An 18,323-nucleotide genomic window follows, 5' to 3' on the forward strand; every position below is an offset into this window, starting at 1 on the left:
ATTGCCAGGTTATCTCATTAATGTTTTTGTGAGGAAAGTAGGTAGTCATAATCCTTAGCTTTTTTTTAAAGGTACCAGATTGTCTAGTCTCATTCCATTGTTGTTGGAGGAACAGTGTACATTATTGGGGCCAATACAGGGTCTCAAAAGGCCTCTTTACTTATTTTAGCATTGTCATCTCCTAAGAACATTTTTACATTGTATGATGAATGTGTCTTCATATGTTGATTCTAGGTCTTTTTAGAAACTGTCTTTTTCATCATCATCTTTGTCTTCTACAGGTGCATGATATGAAACCATTGTTAGGTTGCAAAACTTTTCTTTCATTCTTGTCCAGCAAATTCTTTTGTTGACAGCCTTGAAGTCCATGATGTATATAGTTATTGGATCCAAAATTTCTTCAACAGCAATGTTATGCAAAACTATGATATTGTTTCTTGTGACACTTACTTTTTATTATCTTGAGGTGCTGGAGTTTTGTAGTGTGCTCTGCAATCCTGAAAACTAATCCATTGCATTTTTGCTATTGCTGTTGTTTTTTTACACATAAAAATATATTCCCTTTACTGTTGCATCCTTTGTTGACTCCTTTGCCAATTATTTACTATTGCAAATTATGAATATAGACTTATGCTTCTCTCCTTTTCAATTACTTAACACCCTGGTTGCTTTGCTAGCTTCAAACAAACATGCATTATTCCACTAGGCACACTATCCCCTACTGCACTAAACATAATAAAAAGAAGCCGAAAGACATGGTAATCTTACTATCATACTCAAACAGTGTGCAGTAAACAGTGTAGACAAGAATAGAATAAAATCTGTTGAAATAATAAATATAAATAAATAAATAGTTTATTTGTCCATAATAAATTTCAGTCATGGACACAGTCTGTTTATAAACATATGAACATTAATAAGAGTTCAGAAATAAAGATAAATTATACACAACTACATTAAATATCCTTGATGGAGTATAAACATTTATCAATTAACAGTTGCTTTAATTTTGTCTTAAATATGTTTCCATTTAACAATTTTATTTATTTGATAGTCTGTTATAAAAATGTGTTCCAGCAGAAAATGGAGTATGATCTGTTGCTCTTTTAGTACTACATTTTATGTGGTAATCATCTCTTTTACTTGTAATTATGGATTTCACTACTGATTGTACTATGCTCATATTTTCTTTTACAGAAGAATGCTGAATATTAGATGAGTAGAGTGAATAACAAATTAAAAGTTCTGACGCAAACTGTGGAAAAAAGAGCTTCATGACACAGCCTGAATGGAAAAAAGTGGTGAAGTGATGGGTTAATAGGGCACATCCTGAGGCATCAAGTTTGGTTGGTTGATTTGGAGGAGGGGACCAGACAGCAAGGTCATTGGTCCCATCAGATTAGGGAAGGATGGGGGAGGAAGACAGCCATGCCCATTCAAAGGAACTGTCCCAGCATTTGCCTGAAGCAATGTAGGGAAATCACAGAAAACCTAAATGGGGATGGCCAGATGCAGATTTGAACCTTCATCTTCCCGAATGTGAGTCAAGTGTGCTATCCACTGCACCACCTCACTTGGTAGGGATCAATGAATAGACAGTTTGCTAATAGTGAGAAATGTGTGTGTGTGTGTGTGTGTGTGTGTGTGTGTGTGTGTGTGTGTGTGTGTGTGTGTGTGTGTGTAGTGGGGTGAGGGGGGTATATTATAGTCGGAGAACAGGGTTTGATTGTGGTAATCAGAGTCGTATTAATGTGGGATGCAGTAGGTATGCAAGAATGAAATAGCTTGCTCACCTAGACTAGTGTGAAGAAATGCATGAAACCAGTCTTCAGACTGATGACTACAAACATAAAGCCATAATAAACTGAGATTTATGGTTAACTGTACAGATCCTGACTCAACTGGTTCTCAAGCAAATAAAACCAGTAAGAAGAGAACATTCAAATACAAGGATACTTCATGCAACTTTGTCAAATGAAAATCTGACAACATTACTGCACTTATGACATGCAGAAATCAAATACTATGTGTCACCCACATATGTGATATTGTTTTGGTATGGGTGAGGTATCATGACACCAAGGAAATTTGGACCATTTTGAATGGATGCTGTTGATTACACTACTGACTTGCAATGCATCTTACACATTACATCAGTGTGTGGCAAGGCTGTTAGCAGAGCAAGGTTAGGCACTGAAAAAGATAAATAACAGATTGTTCATAATACTTATATTCTGATAACAACACATTACATGTAGCACACTTAAGAGAGTGAACATCAAGAGCAAAGGTAGACTACTCGTCATACTCGACGTATAGAAACAAAAAACCAAGGAGCCAGATTATCAACATAACACTGCCACTTAATCTGGCAACAGTTTCATTTTATGAACAAGATGCATGTGTTGCTCTCTGGCAAGTGGTTTAGTTAATACATCAGCAGGCATTCCCTTGACTGCTAATACTTAACAAACAACAATCTCATTTCTTTTAACACATTGTCTAATAAAATGTCCTTTAGCACAAACGTGTTTTAATCTAGATTGCAACACAGGATTTTGTGACAGTCTAATAGAACTCTGGTTGTCATGGAAAATGATTTTATCTTTCCACCAATTCTATTTTCTACCCAAGTTTTAAACTCACAGAAAAATTCAAATGTTTGATCTTTACTCTTGTGAAAGTAACAGAATGTCCTTCTGGAATAATCATCCACTAGTACATACATGTACTTAGCCATACCATGTAACATTTGCTCCGTGAAGCCACATAAATCCATATGCACAAGGCTGAGCATTTCAGATGCACGTTGCCCTCCAGTCTTAGGAAATGGGAATTTCGACATCTTACCTAGTACAGATGATTTGCACTTGTGAAGAGTTTCAGAGCCACAACACTCCAACTTTATGCCACCACTCTCTAAACATAGCTTAAGTCCAGTGTCAACTCTAACATGACCAAGTCTATGGTGCCGTAAGTCTTCCAGATTACTAAAATTTTTAACAGCAAGAGCATGCTCATCTGACAACACAGGTTCAACATTTTTTAGTTTATAAATGCCATTTGACTCTGATCCAGACCAAAGTATCTCACCACTTTTGAGCATCTTACATCCATCTTTGTCAAAAACAACATTTATGCCTTTCTTGACTAAAGCAGAAACTGACAACAAATTAGTCACTAAACCAGGGACAAGAGTAACATTCTTTATTGAGGATGTATCTGGTGAATTGACGATACCATCACCTTTCCCTTTGCTCACTAATTCAACATTATCAGCACACTTCACAATTTTTTGTTTGCTATTTTCTGTTTAAAAATCTTTAAGCCATTCCTTTCTCAATGTCATGTGTGACAATGGCACACTCTTTCTGGTTGAAATCTGACATATAAAGTGCACAAAACAATGACTTTTCTGTTCCTTTTGATTCTTTCTTTGACGATTCTAGCTTCTGAGGACATTCGGACTTTAAGTGACCATACTTCCAGCAATTGAAACATTTCACTTTCTTCTTTTCTTGCATGTCTTTTGAGAAATCCTGTTGTGATTTCTTATAATTCTTTGTAAATAAGGCACTATCACTGCCATCTTTGTCCAACTTGAGGTATCCTCCCACACTACCATTCAGCAACTTTGCTCTGACATTTTCTTATGTGAAATTTTCGTCCATTGTACTGTACTCTATACCCATCTGGTATGGTAAACAAACTTTTGGTAAACCTCTAAGCATACTCGGGGCAATTAGCCAATAATCAACTGGTTTGCCCATGCTCTGCAGTTTGCTGGCTACATCCAAAATGTGAGTAACATAATTTTGAATATTTCCTTTGCATTTGGATAGTGTAGTATCCAGCAGAACATCCCAGAGATCATCCATCTGATTTTATTCTTACCAGCAAGCAGGTTTTCCAAAGTACCCCAAGCTTCCTTTGCTTTTGTTGTGTTTTCCACATGTGCATACAGATATTTATCCACATGCAAAAGAATAAGTGTCCATGCATCTATATCCTTCTCTGCATTTGTAGCAGTACTTGCACCTATGGTATAATCCCATAATTTCTCATGCATTAGAATGAGTTTCATTCCACACTTCCACATGTTGTAAACATCTTTGTTTCTCAGTTTGTCTACCTTTGGAGTAGTGGTTTTTGTCAAACTTACATTTGAAGCCATTTTCAGACATTCGAATTCAAAGCACTAAAATACGTGACTGATTTCTTCTGAAAAACAAGAGTTCAAACGCTGATGAAGTTGACAAAACACAAATCAAAACAAGTACCACACACAATGTGAGCACATAACCTAACACACTTCTTCAGTTATTTATCTTCCTACCCACACAACAAATATACTTCACTGCACAGATTTACCATTCTGGGGCCATAACCTGTTAGCAGAGCAAGACTAGGCATTGAAAAAGATAAGTAACAGATTGTTCATAATACGTATATTCTGATAACAACACATTACATGTAGCACACTTAAGAGAGTGAACATAAAGAGCAAATGTATACTACTCATCATACTCAACGCATACAAACAAAAAACCAAGGAGCCACATTACCAACATAACAAAGACACTTGTAATGACTTGACAATGTGGCACTGTGAGCAGCACTTGCCTTCGCTGTCAGACAATGAAACAAACTGTTCTGGAGTTTCATTGATAAATGTCAATAAAGGCACCAGGCAGGTTCATGCTGATGACTGTAACCAGTTGGCCACCATGTTGTTAAACTCACCAGGATCTGCTGGACAGCCATTCTCATCATCAGCCTGCCATTCATATGCCGAGTACTGGAGTTTGGGTCACTGTGCTACCCTGTCTCTATGCCGCAGCCACACCACTGGCTGTGACAAGTACAGTCTCTGTGGCCTGGAGGAATGGTGCACTAGCCTCAGTTGGCTGTCAGTGCGACTCAGCGCCTAATCAGTGTACTGACCACTAGCAGTGTGTCTAACATTCAGGGGCATCTGTCACTGCTACAGCGATATGAAGATATGTGGGTTGACACTGGGCTGTGCTATCAGATGAGGGTGCACACTTGTATCTGTCCTTGCTTGTTGGAACAATAAAGATTTTTCTTGAATGCTGTCTGTCTTGCTACAGCCACCTTAACCTCTAACGGATTCCTATAGTCACTGCAAATCCACGAAAACCACAACCCTCACATGGGAGAGTGAAACAGAGAGTGAAATACCCTCCTGATGAACCAGAAGAATGGCTCTTCTACCATCCACTCCAGGGGTCAACACACCCCAGGCCTCAACAATAGTATTAACTAAGGAGTCATTTATTGATTCTATCATAAAATTGTAAATGGAACTGAAATAGTTTGCCACAAATGAGTCCTTTGGACTGCTCATAAACTATATCTTATTAGTAGCTAAACATTTTATAGTTACTAGCAAGTCATAGAAAACCTATGTCTTCAAATAACACATGACTTGCTAGACAAAAGAAAGTGCTTCTAAGTCTATTCACAACTATAATTTTTGCTTTTTAGCCTTGAATTTGTGAACTGAGTTACTGAAAAAAGAAATTTACTATATTATTTATGACAAATTCCATTAACAACTAAATTTCAGTAGGAAAACATCTGCAAGTCGTAAGAATCAAATACTGAAGCTGAACGAACAGATATCCAGTCTACAGTTTACAATCAACGCTCAAAAGGTGGAAATAAGTGTGGGAGTGACAAGTCGATAGTTGACAGGACACTGAAACATTCTCTTTGCGAGTGAGGTTCTTTGGAGGAAACAAAGAGTATTCGTTTCCCGTGTTAACGTATGTATGTATTGTGTTTGTGGGGTACAATAAAGTGATTATTCACAGTATAAAATTCACACAAGTGTTTACCTTTATGTAGTGAAATTACTCCTACATAAGTGGTGACCCCGTAACTAAGTGGTGTGACAGTAGACAAGTTTCTTTAGATATTTTCCGCGACATCTCATATCGACATGTCGTCTGCACAGAACCTCTTCCGCGACATCAAAGGCATCATCCAGAATATCAAGAAGGAGCTTGACACAATGCAGCAAACCCCTCAGTTCACAGTGCCATGGATTCCTACACCTCATATCGACTTTGTCCACGACGTTATGTTTCCAACCGCCCCATGTGTGCCGGCAGTTTCCACACCGCCGCCACAGGATATTGCCTCGCACAACCAGCCTACAGGACACACCGATATCAGATCAAATGTGCTCACATTTTCATCACCCGCGTCGGTGCCACTCCCACGAGTTCCACACTTTCTGTTCACAAGTTAACGTGGCCCACCTACATCGCGGTAACAAATTCGGCCCCCACCTTTCATTCCCGAATGTCCAGAAATTTGGTTCGCTATTATGGAGAACATTTTCGTGCAGCAACAAATAGTCGATGATTTTGAACAGTTCACGTTAGTGATATGCAACCTGGACCAACGTGCATCATCGGTGGTATTGGATATAATTATGCAACCTCCACCACAACAAGCCTATGCCACCCTCAAGACGGTGTTAATTTTGCATTGCACAAAGCCTGTGGACCAGCGGATAACACAGCTCCTGTACCACGAGAAACGCAGTGACAGGTCACCTTCAGACTTTTACCGGCATTTACATGCTATGATGGACACTTCCGTGTTCTCAGACACATTACTTGTGCACATCTGGTGACAGCAGTTACCTCCGCAGGTGTGCTTAACCTTAATTGCTTACGAGGGCCAGCCATTACCGTATTTACTCGAATCTAAGCCGCACATTTTTTCCGGTTTTCGTAATCCAAAAAACCGCCTGCGGCTTAGAATCGAGTGCAAAGCAAGCAGAAGTTATGAAAAATGTCGGTACATGCCGCCACAACTAACTTCTGCCGCTGAATATATGTAGCGCTACGCAGGCATGTTTTGTAGGCACAAGGATAAATACTGGCGCCAAAATCTCAGCGTCAGTAAATAAATTTAAAAAAAAAAAGTGGAAGACGAGCTTTTTTTTCTCCGCCATGAGTTTCGACCACTGCATTTTCATACATTATCCAACGAAGTAAATACAAATTCCGATTTGTTCATCTTCGAATGTAGCACAATTTCAGTGTACTACGAAAATCTGACTGGCAAGACTGTTTGGGATGTTTGTCAATATGGCCAACTCTACGTTCTGAATTTTTTCCTATCTGTGGGAAGAGATGGTTGCTAATAGGAACCTGATGAAATTTGAACCATATACAGTATTCTCTTCACCATAAGAATTATACGAATATAAACATTTTGCCATGTATTCTTTCATGTTTGCTGCTATCTCATTTAAATCCTGTCTGCCTAATAAACTACGAAACTGGAGTGAGACAACAGCAAACGCGGAAGAATATACGTATCGTGTCATGTTTATATTCGCATTATTCTTATGCCTAATAGTGATACAGTCAGAAATGAAGCACGGCAAGTGACTAGATTTTTAAATCTAAAATGACTTATTTCTGTGCAGAATTTGATGTAATAAAGAAGCGACCGCAAAGATTTTCAAACGGAGAAAAATTTTCGCCTAACTTTCATTCAGAACATGTTCTATCATACGCAGTCTATTATTTGATTCTTGTTGATCATTATCAAAGAAAGCAGCAGTGTAAGTAACAACAAATTGCGGTCTCTTGCCATTGTTTCGCTAATGAGACGATTCCTCCTTTTTTTTTTAATTGTACGCGGCGGTAGCGCGCACAAAAGCAAGCCGAGCCGCGAGCCGCGACAGGCCGTAAACACGCACTATCAGAATGCGACAAACAATGCATGACACAGTGCAGTAATGCATTTTCAGCTTAAGAGTGACGCCAACACCTATAACAAAGAAAACGGCAATTATCAGATCAAAGCAAAATAAGCAATCGATTCAAACTAGACGAAGCACGTGAAAAAGGAAGGGCATCCGTATAAATACGGACGGAGCGCCTGACGCATAGCAATGGCTACGTGGTAAAGCTTAACTGCTAAGCTTAGACTCGAACCAAACTACTGTAGCTGTATCATCATTCATTCGACCTAAATTGTGTCTCATATTACAATGGACAAACTTTGTTTCGATTTGGAGGTGCGGCATAAAACTTTTCTCTCCCCTTGAATTTCGAGTCTCAAATTTCAGGTGCGGCTTAGATTCGGGAAATTTTTTTTTCCTTTATTTCGAGTCTCATTTTTCAGGTGCGGCTTAGATTCGAGTAAATACGGTAAGCGAGTTGCTGCAAGTGACCGATAGAGCGCACTCCCTGCTCGAATCGTGCACCACAGTGGCCACCACCGCAACCACCTTGGCCAATGACACCAGCCAAGCACGGCCGGAGCTGATTGATGCAGCGCTTCCAGCTTGTGCTGCCATGACCACACAACGAGCGCCGGACGCAACTGAAGATTTCCAATCTCTCCACGCTGCCATCAATCAGCTGACCACCCAGCTGCAGCGGCTAGAGCCACACGATGTTGTGGCGGCTGACACACACATGTGTCATCACCAGCTGACGTGCCCGCCACATCATGCTAACAATGGCACCGGCTATTGCTGGTTCCACCAGAATTTCAGCGCGCAAGCTACGAAGTTTAAGGCACCGTACTCGCACCCAAACGCATCCCATGGCCTGCTTTAGGTGCAGCCAACCATGACAACAAGCAACTGTGCCTAAACTCACAGATGCATGGGAGGAGAACACCCCCATTTCAGCACGAGCCTACATTATGCGGATCGACTTCTCCCACAGCTGTAAGGTACGCAGCTTGGCAAAGACTTTTCGTTCCTGATCGATCCACAGGATGGATGTTTTTGGTTGATACTGGCTCAGATGTCAGCAATCTGCCTGTAAATTTTTTCCCTTCAGACAAAGGTGCTGAAGAGACCACTTTGAAAGCAGTCAATGATTCAGTCATCCACACATATGGACAGAAAACACTGGCAGTGGACATTGGGCTACCAGAAAAATGGAACTGGACCTTCGTTATGGCCGATATTGACCAACCTATACTAGGTGCTGATTTCCTGGCAAAACATGCATTATCCGTGGATTTACGCAAGTTGCAACTCATCCATTCTGCCAACGGATGGGTTATCCTGGGAATACGAGGACGTCCGACCTCTCATGCATGCCCAAGGGTACATAACCTCAGTGCACTGACCTGGGAGGACACCATAGTGACGAAGGAATTTGACCTGCAGATGGCTCAAATGGCATCAAAACAGGCTCCTGCTGTTTCAACCACAAAGGTGACACCCAAGACACAACATGGAACAAGAAAGAACAGGGCAAAGCATGAGACGGTGCACCATATCCGTACAACTCCAAGCCCACCAGTCTCCTCACACAGCCACAGGCTTGCACCTGATCGCTTGTGGGAAACCAAGACCATTTTCAATGAGATGCTGCAAGAAGGAACTATACAGCCATCCAATAGTCCGTGGTCCTCTCCTCTGCACCTCGCCCGTAAAAAGAATGGGTCATGATTATTGAGCTTTGAATGCCCGAACTGTTCCAGACAGATACCCTGTGCCATATATATAGGATTTCACCCATTCACTGGCTGGGGCAACCATATTCAGTGTTTTAGATTGCTGTAAGGCTTATAATCAGATCCCAATGGCAGAGCAGGACATACCAAAGACTGCAGTGACAACCCCATTCGGGCTGTTTGAATTTTTGGTGATGCCATTCAAGCTGAAAAATGCTGCCCAAACATGGCAACGATTTATAGACAGCATGCTAAGAAGGCTACCATATTGTTTCGCCTATTTAGACGATATTCTGGTGTTTTTGGGGAATGTTTCTGACCATCAGAAACATGTAAACGAGGTGCAAAGCAGGCTTAGTGCTCATGGAATAACACTTAACAAGGACAAGTATGTGTTTGGGTAAGCCATAGTGACCTTCCTGGGTTATAAAGTGTCAGCTCAGGGCATTTTTACCACTGCCAGAGAAGCTGGAGTTGTTGCGTACCCTACCATGGCCTCAAAACTACCACGATCTCTGACAATTCCTAGGAGTGATAAATTTCTATCGGCGCCACCTCCCCGGATCAGCAGCAATCCAGACACCACTGAACAATGCCTTGGCCGGACACAACAAAATTGGTAAGCGCCCACTCCCATGGACACCCGAGATGGACTCTGCCTTCAAGGCACTGCAAAACAGCCTTCACAATGCAGTGGGGCTTGCACACCCTGCACCAGGAGCTCAGCTAGCCCTAGTAGTGGATGCAAACCAAGTTGCAATCGGTGGAGCACTGCACCAGAGAGTGAAGGGTCATTGGCAGCCACTAAGTGTTTTCTCACAAAAACTACAGATGAGTCAAACTCATTGGAGTGCATACGACAGGGAACTCCTCGCAATTTATGAAAGTGTCATTCACTTCTGCCCTTTCATTGAGGGCAAGCAATTCACCATATACACCAACCATAAACCTCTCGTGGCAGCTTTCTACAAAATCAGCGATTCATGTTCCCCCCACCAGGCCCACCATAACAAGTTTATATGCCAGTTTTCAACAGACGTGTGTCACATCCATGGTGCCGACAACATTGTGGCAGACTATTTCTCACACATTAACGGGATAAGTCCAATGTTGGATTATTCTGAATTGGCAAGGGCACAGGCTTCAGATGCACAGCTGCAGTCCTTGTTGGTGGACCCATCCACTGGCCTAGATTTACAACTTGTGGACGCCCCTGCAGCCCAGTTAAGGTATGGTGTGACACCTCCATGGTTAAACCATGCCCATACATCATCCCCTAGTTCCGACAAAAGGTATTCGACAGCATTCACGACCTGGCACACCCAGGAACCAATGCCTCAGTGATGTTAGTGATGGACCGTTTTGTGTGGCCTTCAATCAAGAAAGATACATGGGAGTGGGCCCACAGCTGCTATCAGTGTCAACATAGCAAAGTGGGACACAATGTTCATGCTCCAGTAGGACAATTCCCAACCCCAACAGCATGTTTTGGGGCACGTACACATTGACTTGGTTGGACCCCTCCCCCCTTCGGAAGGTTACAGGTACTTGTTTACGGCAGTGGATCGTTGCACACGGTGGGCAGAGGCTACACCAATCAGGGACATTTCTGCAGAGACTATTGCACAGGCATTCTTGGAAACTTGGGTAGCTCGTTTTGGGTGCCCATTTTTCGTTACCACTGACCAAGGATGCCAATTTGAGTCGACACTGTTCCAACAACTGTCGAAACTCTGTGGCTTCAAATGAAACAGACAACTAGCTACCACCTGGCCAGCAACGGTTTGGTGGAAAGGTGGCACCAGACTTTAAAGGCTGCCCTGATGTGCCACGAGGACTCATGGACTCAAGCGTTGCCATTGGTTTTGCTGGGGTTATGGACCGCATTAAAAACAGACATCAGTTGTTCCTCAACAGAGTTGGTATATGGAGAACCACTATGTGTTCCAGCAGAATTCCTTGCACCAGTTCCTCTCCCAGATGAGACACAACTACCCCACCACTTGCAACAAATGAGGAAGCAGGCAGAGATGCTACATGCAGCCCTGATGTCTCAGCATGGCACACAACCAGTGTTCATACACAAGTCCCTCGATACTTGTTCCCACATCATGCTCCGCACAGACCTGGTACGTCATTTGTTACAGCCACCGTACACTGGACCATACCAAGTGCTAGGATGGGAAACACACACAATGGATATCCTCCTCCAGGGAAAGTCAACCAAGGTTTCCACTGAGCGGGTAAAACTCACTTGGACAGTGACAGCACCAACTACAATCTCACAGACAACTTCAGACACAACTCGCAACAAACCCACACCTTCCGCAGAGCCAGACAGCTGTGACCCACAGGAGCTCCACACCAGGGGACATAATGCAGCAGCTGAATAATCAAGCAACACCCACACCCGCACAGGCCGAGAGGTGAAGTTTAAGTACCCCATAATACTGGGTGCTCCACACTTCAGGGGGAGGAGGGGGGGAGGGGGGAGGGGGGAGGGGGGAGGGGGGGGGAGGGGGTCTGTGTGGGAGTGACAAGTCGATAGTCGACAGGACACAGAAACATTCTCTTTGCGAGTGAGGTTCTTTGGAGGAAACAAAGAGTGTTCGTTTCCCGCGTTAACATATGTATGTATTGTGTTTGTGCGGTAAAATAAAGTGATTATTCACAGTATAAAATCCACGTAAGCGTTTTCCTTTATGTAGTGAAATTACTCCTACATAAGTAAACTACAATCTGAAAAATGTGAGACGCTAATGAAGAAAGAAGACTCGGTCTCGGGAAAATGGAGGATAATGACTGAAGGAAGTTGTACTCAGAAGGTAAAAGATCTGAAAGACAGTGAAAATTTAGTGCAAAAAAACTCTTTTAAAGTTCTTTCTGCCGTGGATTCACAGAATACGTCAGAAAGGGTTGAAAAGTTGGAAAACAAAGTCGGCAAACCGTTGCTCATTGTAAGTAAGTCAAACAGTGAAAATACTGCATCAGGAGATACTGTATTTTAAAAACTCCAAAAATAAGTGCGCACACCTACACTACCACAGACTTCAATGTAACAAAGGAGACTACCATTAAAAAACTTATCTCCAGCGAAACTGCAAACTGAAGAACATTTAGAATACGTGCGGCAAAAATACGACACTAGCCAGGTGAGAAGAAGAACCTTAAATCCTCCGGTTGCAAAAAGTGTGAAACACAAAACAATCTGTGTGTTAGGTGATAATGACAGTTGTGAAATTTCTGCAATGTAGATGAGAACATGTAGTTTCAAGGCACCTGGTTTCATAAAGCCCGGGGCTCCATTGAGTGAAATAACAGACCTAACAACATCAACTGACATAGCTAGTTTGAATAAAGACGATTTTGTCATGTTAATAGGAGAATCAAACGACATCTATAGAAACGAGACATACAAGGTTATTACAGAAATGAGGAAATGTTTAAATAATTTAACCCACACAAATGTACTCACTGTGAAAATCCCACTTTGTCATGAGTTACCACCCTAGTCGTGTGGGAACCGCGAAATTAATGTTGCAAACGAGTGTATCACTGAAATTTGCACTAACTTTAAGAATGTCGATATTGTAGATATAAACAGATTGGAGTGAAGGTTCCATACAGTCCATGGACTTCATTTAAATACGCCATGAAAGAAATTACTAGCCGAAAAAATATGTACTCGCATTTCAAAGAAGAGTAAAGAAAACAGTATAAGTGACAAACAAACGGAGATTAAGAAGTGCTTTAGACAACTTACAAGCTGTGCCATTGGCCAAACGCAAATTACCAAGTGGTTTAAATTGATTAGGCATGAAACAAACAATCAAGTCGTCAGCCAAACGAAAATTACGAAATGGTTTAAACCGAGCAAGACAGATTTGGGTGAAGCAAAACTTATACAAGCTCCAGAAGTTAAGTCACCTGCTGATTGCCACCAGCAAACAGAAGCCACACACAATAAAGATACCAAATTTTTTAGGGTAAGTGCTGTATTAGAAATGCCATTGCATTAGAAATGCCTTTAGATAAAGAACCAGAAACCATTTCAACTAAAGTTACTAAATACCCTGATTTTGCTATACTACACCATAACGTTCAGTCACTCACAAATAAAATTTCCATGTTGGAAGCATTACTCCAGTATACACTAAATGTTGACATAATTTGCATTACTGAACGTTGGCTATGAAATGACGAAGTAAAATTAACCTCAATCTCAGGATATAGATTAGCAAGTCATTTTAGCCAAGAGTTTTCCAAACATGGTGGCTCTGCTATCTTTGTGAAAGAATAAATAAGGTTCTGTGATGTCAGTAAAAGTCATACTGACTCAATTGAAAAAGACTTTGAACTTTCCATTACCGAACTACCAGAGCTTAATTTCATAGTTATTAACATATATAGAGCACCAAGTGGAAACCTGCCAGTCTTCATGAATAAACTAGAGGTTCTGCTGAACAGGATCAGTAGCCTACACTAAATATGGAGATAGTGCTTTGTGGGGATTTCAGTATTGATTTTTCAAGAGACAGCAGCACCAGAGATGCTTTGATAAATATGAGCAACACATTTAATATGATCCCCCAATGCACTGCCCAACAAGATTAACAGAATGCACAAATTCCATCATTGACCAAATATTCATCTCAGAAACTAATTACAGTTTCACAAGCAGAATACTGAGCATGGGTTATAATGAGCATGAGGCACAGCTGCTGTGTATAGAAATGCCAACAAGTAGTAGCAGTTCTGAAAAAGTAGTTGAAAAAAAGAACCTTTTCTGAAGATAACATTAGAATTTTTAATCTCTTACTGACAAAGGAAAACTGGGAAAGCATTGCCACTCAGAACAATATTGATAGCATGTACATGAGTTTTCAGAGGATCTTTCTTCATTATTATAATGTAGCATTTCCAAAAGTAGTAAAAACAGTAAAACCTAACAATAATAAGCAATGGGTAACTAAAGGCATAAAAATTTCCTGTGAGAGAAACAGATTTCTGCAGTACTGTTGTAAGAAATACAGAGTAACCCAAGAATTCACAGATTATTCAAAAGCCTGCAAAAGAATCTATGGTAGAGTAGTCAAAGAGGCAAAAATTATGTGGAATGACAATTTGAAAATAAACTCATGTAACAAAATGAGATCCACGTGGAGCGTTATAAAGAAAGAAAGTTGTAGTTCAGTGCCAAAGAAAAAGAATGTATCATTAACACTGGAAGGCTCAAAAGTCACTGGCCCAAATTCAGTTGTGGAATAATTCAATGACCACTTCACTTCACTAGCTGAAGACCTCATTCAAGTACACTGTCATGTCAAGGACCAGTCTCAAGTTTCTCCAGCAAGTCAGTGATCTCGACTGCTATGTAATATGTATGTTTACAAAACAAATCCCAATAAAATTATAAGTAAAATTAAATCATTAAGCAATAAAATGTCAAGTGGTCTTGATGAAGTACCTGATTTTATTAAGCATGTGCTCACTACATAGCAAACCATTTTGCAAAAATTTTCAACCTCTCTTTAAAAACTGGTGTATTTCCAGATATTTTTAAAATAGCAAAAGTTTCACCACTACTAAAAAAAGGCTCTTCTGCAAAAAATATCAAACTATCGACCTGTGTCACAGTTAAGTTCGTTTTCAAAAATTCTAGAAAAACTCTTCTATGCCAGGCTTTTAAGTTTCATAAATAAATATGCACCTCTTACAGTACAACAGCATGGTTTTAGAAAGTCTAAATCTACACAGACAGCAATTTTCGAATTCTTAAACTGCATTTTAAAATCCCTTGATCAACATAAATTAGCTGCAGGTATTTTTCTAGATTATCAAAAGCCTTTGACGTCCTGGACCATAACATTCTGCTCGAAAAATTAGAAACACAAGGAGTAAGAGGTGTAGCACATAGCTGGTTGTGTTCATACCTAAAAACTGCAGGCAGAAAGTATCACTTCAGTATGAATTCAACAAAATGAACAAAACAAGAAACAACTCCTTTCTTTCTAGCAAATAACCAATAAAATATGGTGTACCACAGGGCACAATCTTAGGTCCACTACTCTTCTTGATGTATGTGGACAACTTAGTTGAATATATGAGTCCCACAAAAACTACCCTGTTTGCCGATGAGACCAGCATATTGCTCACTGGATCCAGTCCAGAAACTTTGCACTCCACAGCAGAAAGTTCTATGAAAAGACTTTCTGAGTGGTTCAGACAGAACAAACTCATTATAAATACTGAAAAAACTGTGTGTGTCAATTTTCATTTAATTCCTCCAACTAATCAAATTTCTATTCAAACACATTAAAAAAATGATCCCCTAGAAAATGTGTCACAAAATGTTTGGGTCTATGGGTTCAGCAATACTTAAAGTGGGACACACACATGAGTAACTTGTCTAGAAAACTATCATCTGTTTGCTATGGCCTAAGAATTTTAAAGGCTACAACAAACAACTCACTCAACTCACAGTGTAAAGGTTTTTAGAATGCAAAAAAGAGGTCTAAAAATAATTTGTGGCCTTAAAAGATGGAGTCCTGTAAATCCCATATTACTGAGCTTGGTGTTCTAAATGTTCCAAGTTTATTCATTTATGAAACTATCTTGTTCATTAGAGACTACCTCCTGAAAAGAGACAAATTGCCACAGAACAAAAATGTACACAACTATAGTACCAAAGGAAATCAAATATACATCAAAAATATCACAGAACAACCACCTATCAGAGGAGCATAATTAACATTGGTGTTATACTACACAATAAGATACCATAGGAAATAAAAAATGCTACTCATCCAATATTTAAAGCTAAACGAAAGGTATTTCTAATAAAGAACTGTTTCTATTCTGTCAGAGAATTTCTGAATACGTAACAAAATTAATTGTAATAGGTACCTATTTTTAATTTGCCTGCTATTTTGCTAATACTATGTATTATTGTAACTTATCTTGGACCTGTCCAATATCAATTGTACAGTTTGTGATGTATGATAAAACTGGACCAATAAAAAATCAATTCAAATTTACTAGGAATCAGTTTTTAGTATACAAAGTTGTTTTAACAGGTTCCACTAGCTGAGGGTATTCTTGAATTCACAGTACTAATAATTTGCTTTACATACCTTTGGTCTCAGAAAGATATATACAGATCACCTGCTCCTTGAGAAATGCTGTTATCAACATGTAAATGTAAAACAAGAATATTTCAGATACTATCTGAATCCAATGGCGATCAATAGAAATAAAAGTTCAAGATTCATTTTAATATATTGTGTTTTAGATCTTCATCATACCCATAAAAAAGAAAATTCTGCATACGTTGGATTATTACAGTTAGCTGGTATCCCTTCATACTATCACACTTACTGTCTCCCTACATAGAAATAAACATAAAAAATAATTGCAAAAATTATAACATGAAATTGTGAGGCAACCTAGATATGGAAACAATACTGAAAATGAGTTTTATAAGCAACTTACTTTTTAAATAAGTTGCAGTTTCTACCGAATCTAACTCTCTATTTTCACAAGTAGATTTAAGTATTTGTTTCATATTCTGTTGAGGCAGATACTATTACCCAAATGTTTTAATATTGCAACATATTCTAACAGCTTATTACATATGATGTGATCAAACCACACAAGATCTTTCTTCCAAAGTCAAACAAACTGAAGAAGCAACAGTAAACTAATAAGGCAGAAAACAGTAAACAATATCGTACTCACCAAATATGATACAGGCACTTTGAAAGCAAAATTTCTATTTACACCTTTCAAAAAGGAAACAGGCTCATGTAAATGTTCCATCAGCAAATGCATATACTTCAGTTTATTTGCCTGATTGACTGGTCGTAATCTCTGTGCCTAAAAGGATAAACACAAGAACAGCTATTGTAAATAACTTTATTCTTTTGCTCATACCAAAGTATTGAAGATGTGTACTAACAATGATTTACCAGTATTAACAACAAACACTCATTTTAAGAAATAAGGCAAGAAGATCAGAAGAATGATAAATACTGGGTATGTTATAATCATTTGAAAACGTAACACTCTTCAGAATCAAAAATGATACCTAATACAGAGCAGCCAACAGGAAAGACTTAAGTTTCCATTCATGCTCATGCTCTATATCTAACATTTTGTATGGTTTTCCCTCTACATCACAACTAGTAGGTCTCCCTCATCTTGGGGTCTGTCAGTTCAGTGTCATACAAAATCAACTAACGAACTGTTATACCATCGTGGATAACAATTTCACTGTGGGTACAGAAATCACTACCCCATTATTACCTCTGCTTCCTACACACTACAGGGCATAGAGATTTATTTGTAAAAGTAAATATATAAATAAATAAAAATATATAAAAACCATAGGATGCTATACACATGGTAAAAGGTCACCAGAACTGATGAGTCGTGGTGCACATGTACACATAGGGTACACTCATGATTACAGTAGACAGGATATGGGTATGCCAACAAGGCAGGTGGTGAGGTATTTGCATTTAGTGGTGTGTAAATGAGATGAAATTGACCTCACATTAATTTGAGACTATATCTACCCAGTGAACAATAAAGGAACTGTAATCATGTGAATCCATTTATTCACCTACTGCACCCAGCAGGTGACCTGTATGAACAGCAAGATAATGAAACATCCCATCATTCAGATCATGTGTTAATACTGTTTTAGATACACTCCAAGGGCATGAGGGTGCTTAAGTTGTGCCATGAGCATCTGATCTCAATCATACTGACCACATCTGCACCTTGAATCTAGTTCCACAAAGCTCTGTGTGTCTTGCTTGAATGTCATGGACTATGATGGCTCCCAAGCAATA

The 18,323-nt window shown here is 39.7% G+C and overlaps 1 protein-coding gene across 1 annotated transcript in view; it reads right to left on the minus strand.

Moving 5' to 3' along the window:
• Positions 1-17,458, minus strand: part of LOC126155944 (phenoloxidase 2-like) — a 306,288-nt gene extending 288,830 nt beyond the window's left edge. Inside the window, exons 1-2 of the mRNA XM_049916267.1 lie at positions 17,453-17,458; positions 17,206-17,343 (exon numbers count right to left, since the gene is read on the minus strand). Of these exons, the coding sequence (XP_049772224.1) occupies positions 17,206-17,343; positions 17,453-17,458 (144 nt within the window). The remainder of the gene's footprint in view (positions 1-17,205; positions 17,344-17,452) is intronic.
• Between the last annotated feature and the right edge of the window lie 865 nt (positions 17,459-18,323).

This window comes from Schistocerca cancellata, chromosome 2 (assembly GCF_023864275.1).
Source record: "Schistocerca cancellata isolate TAMUIC-IGC-003103 chromosome 2, iqSchCanc2.1, whole genome shotgun sequence".
Classification (NCBI taxonomy): Eukaryota; Metazoa; Arthropoda; class Insecta; order Orthoptera; family Acrididae; genus Schistocerca; species Schistocerca cancellata.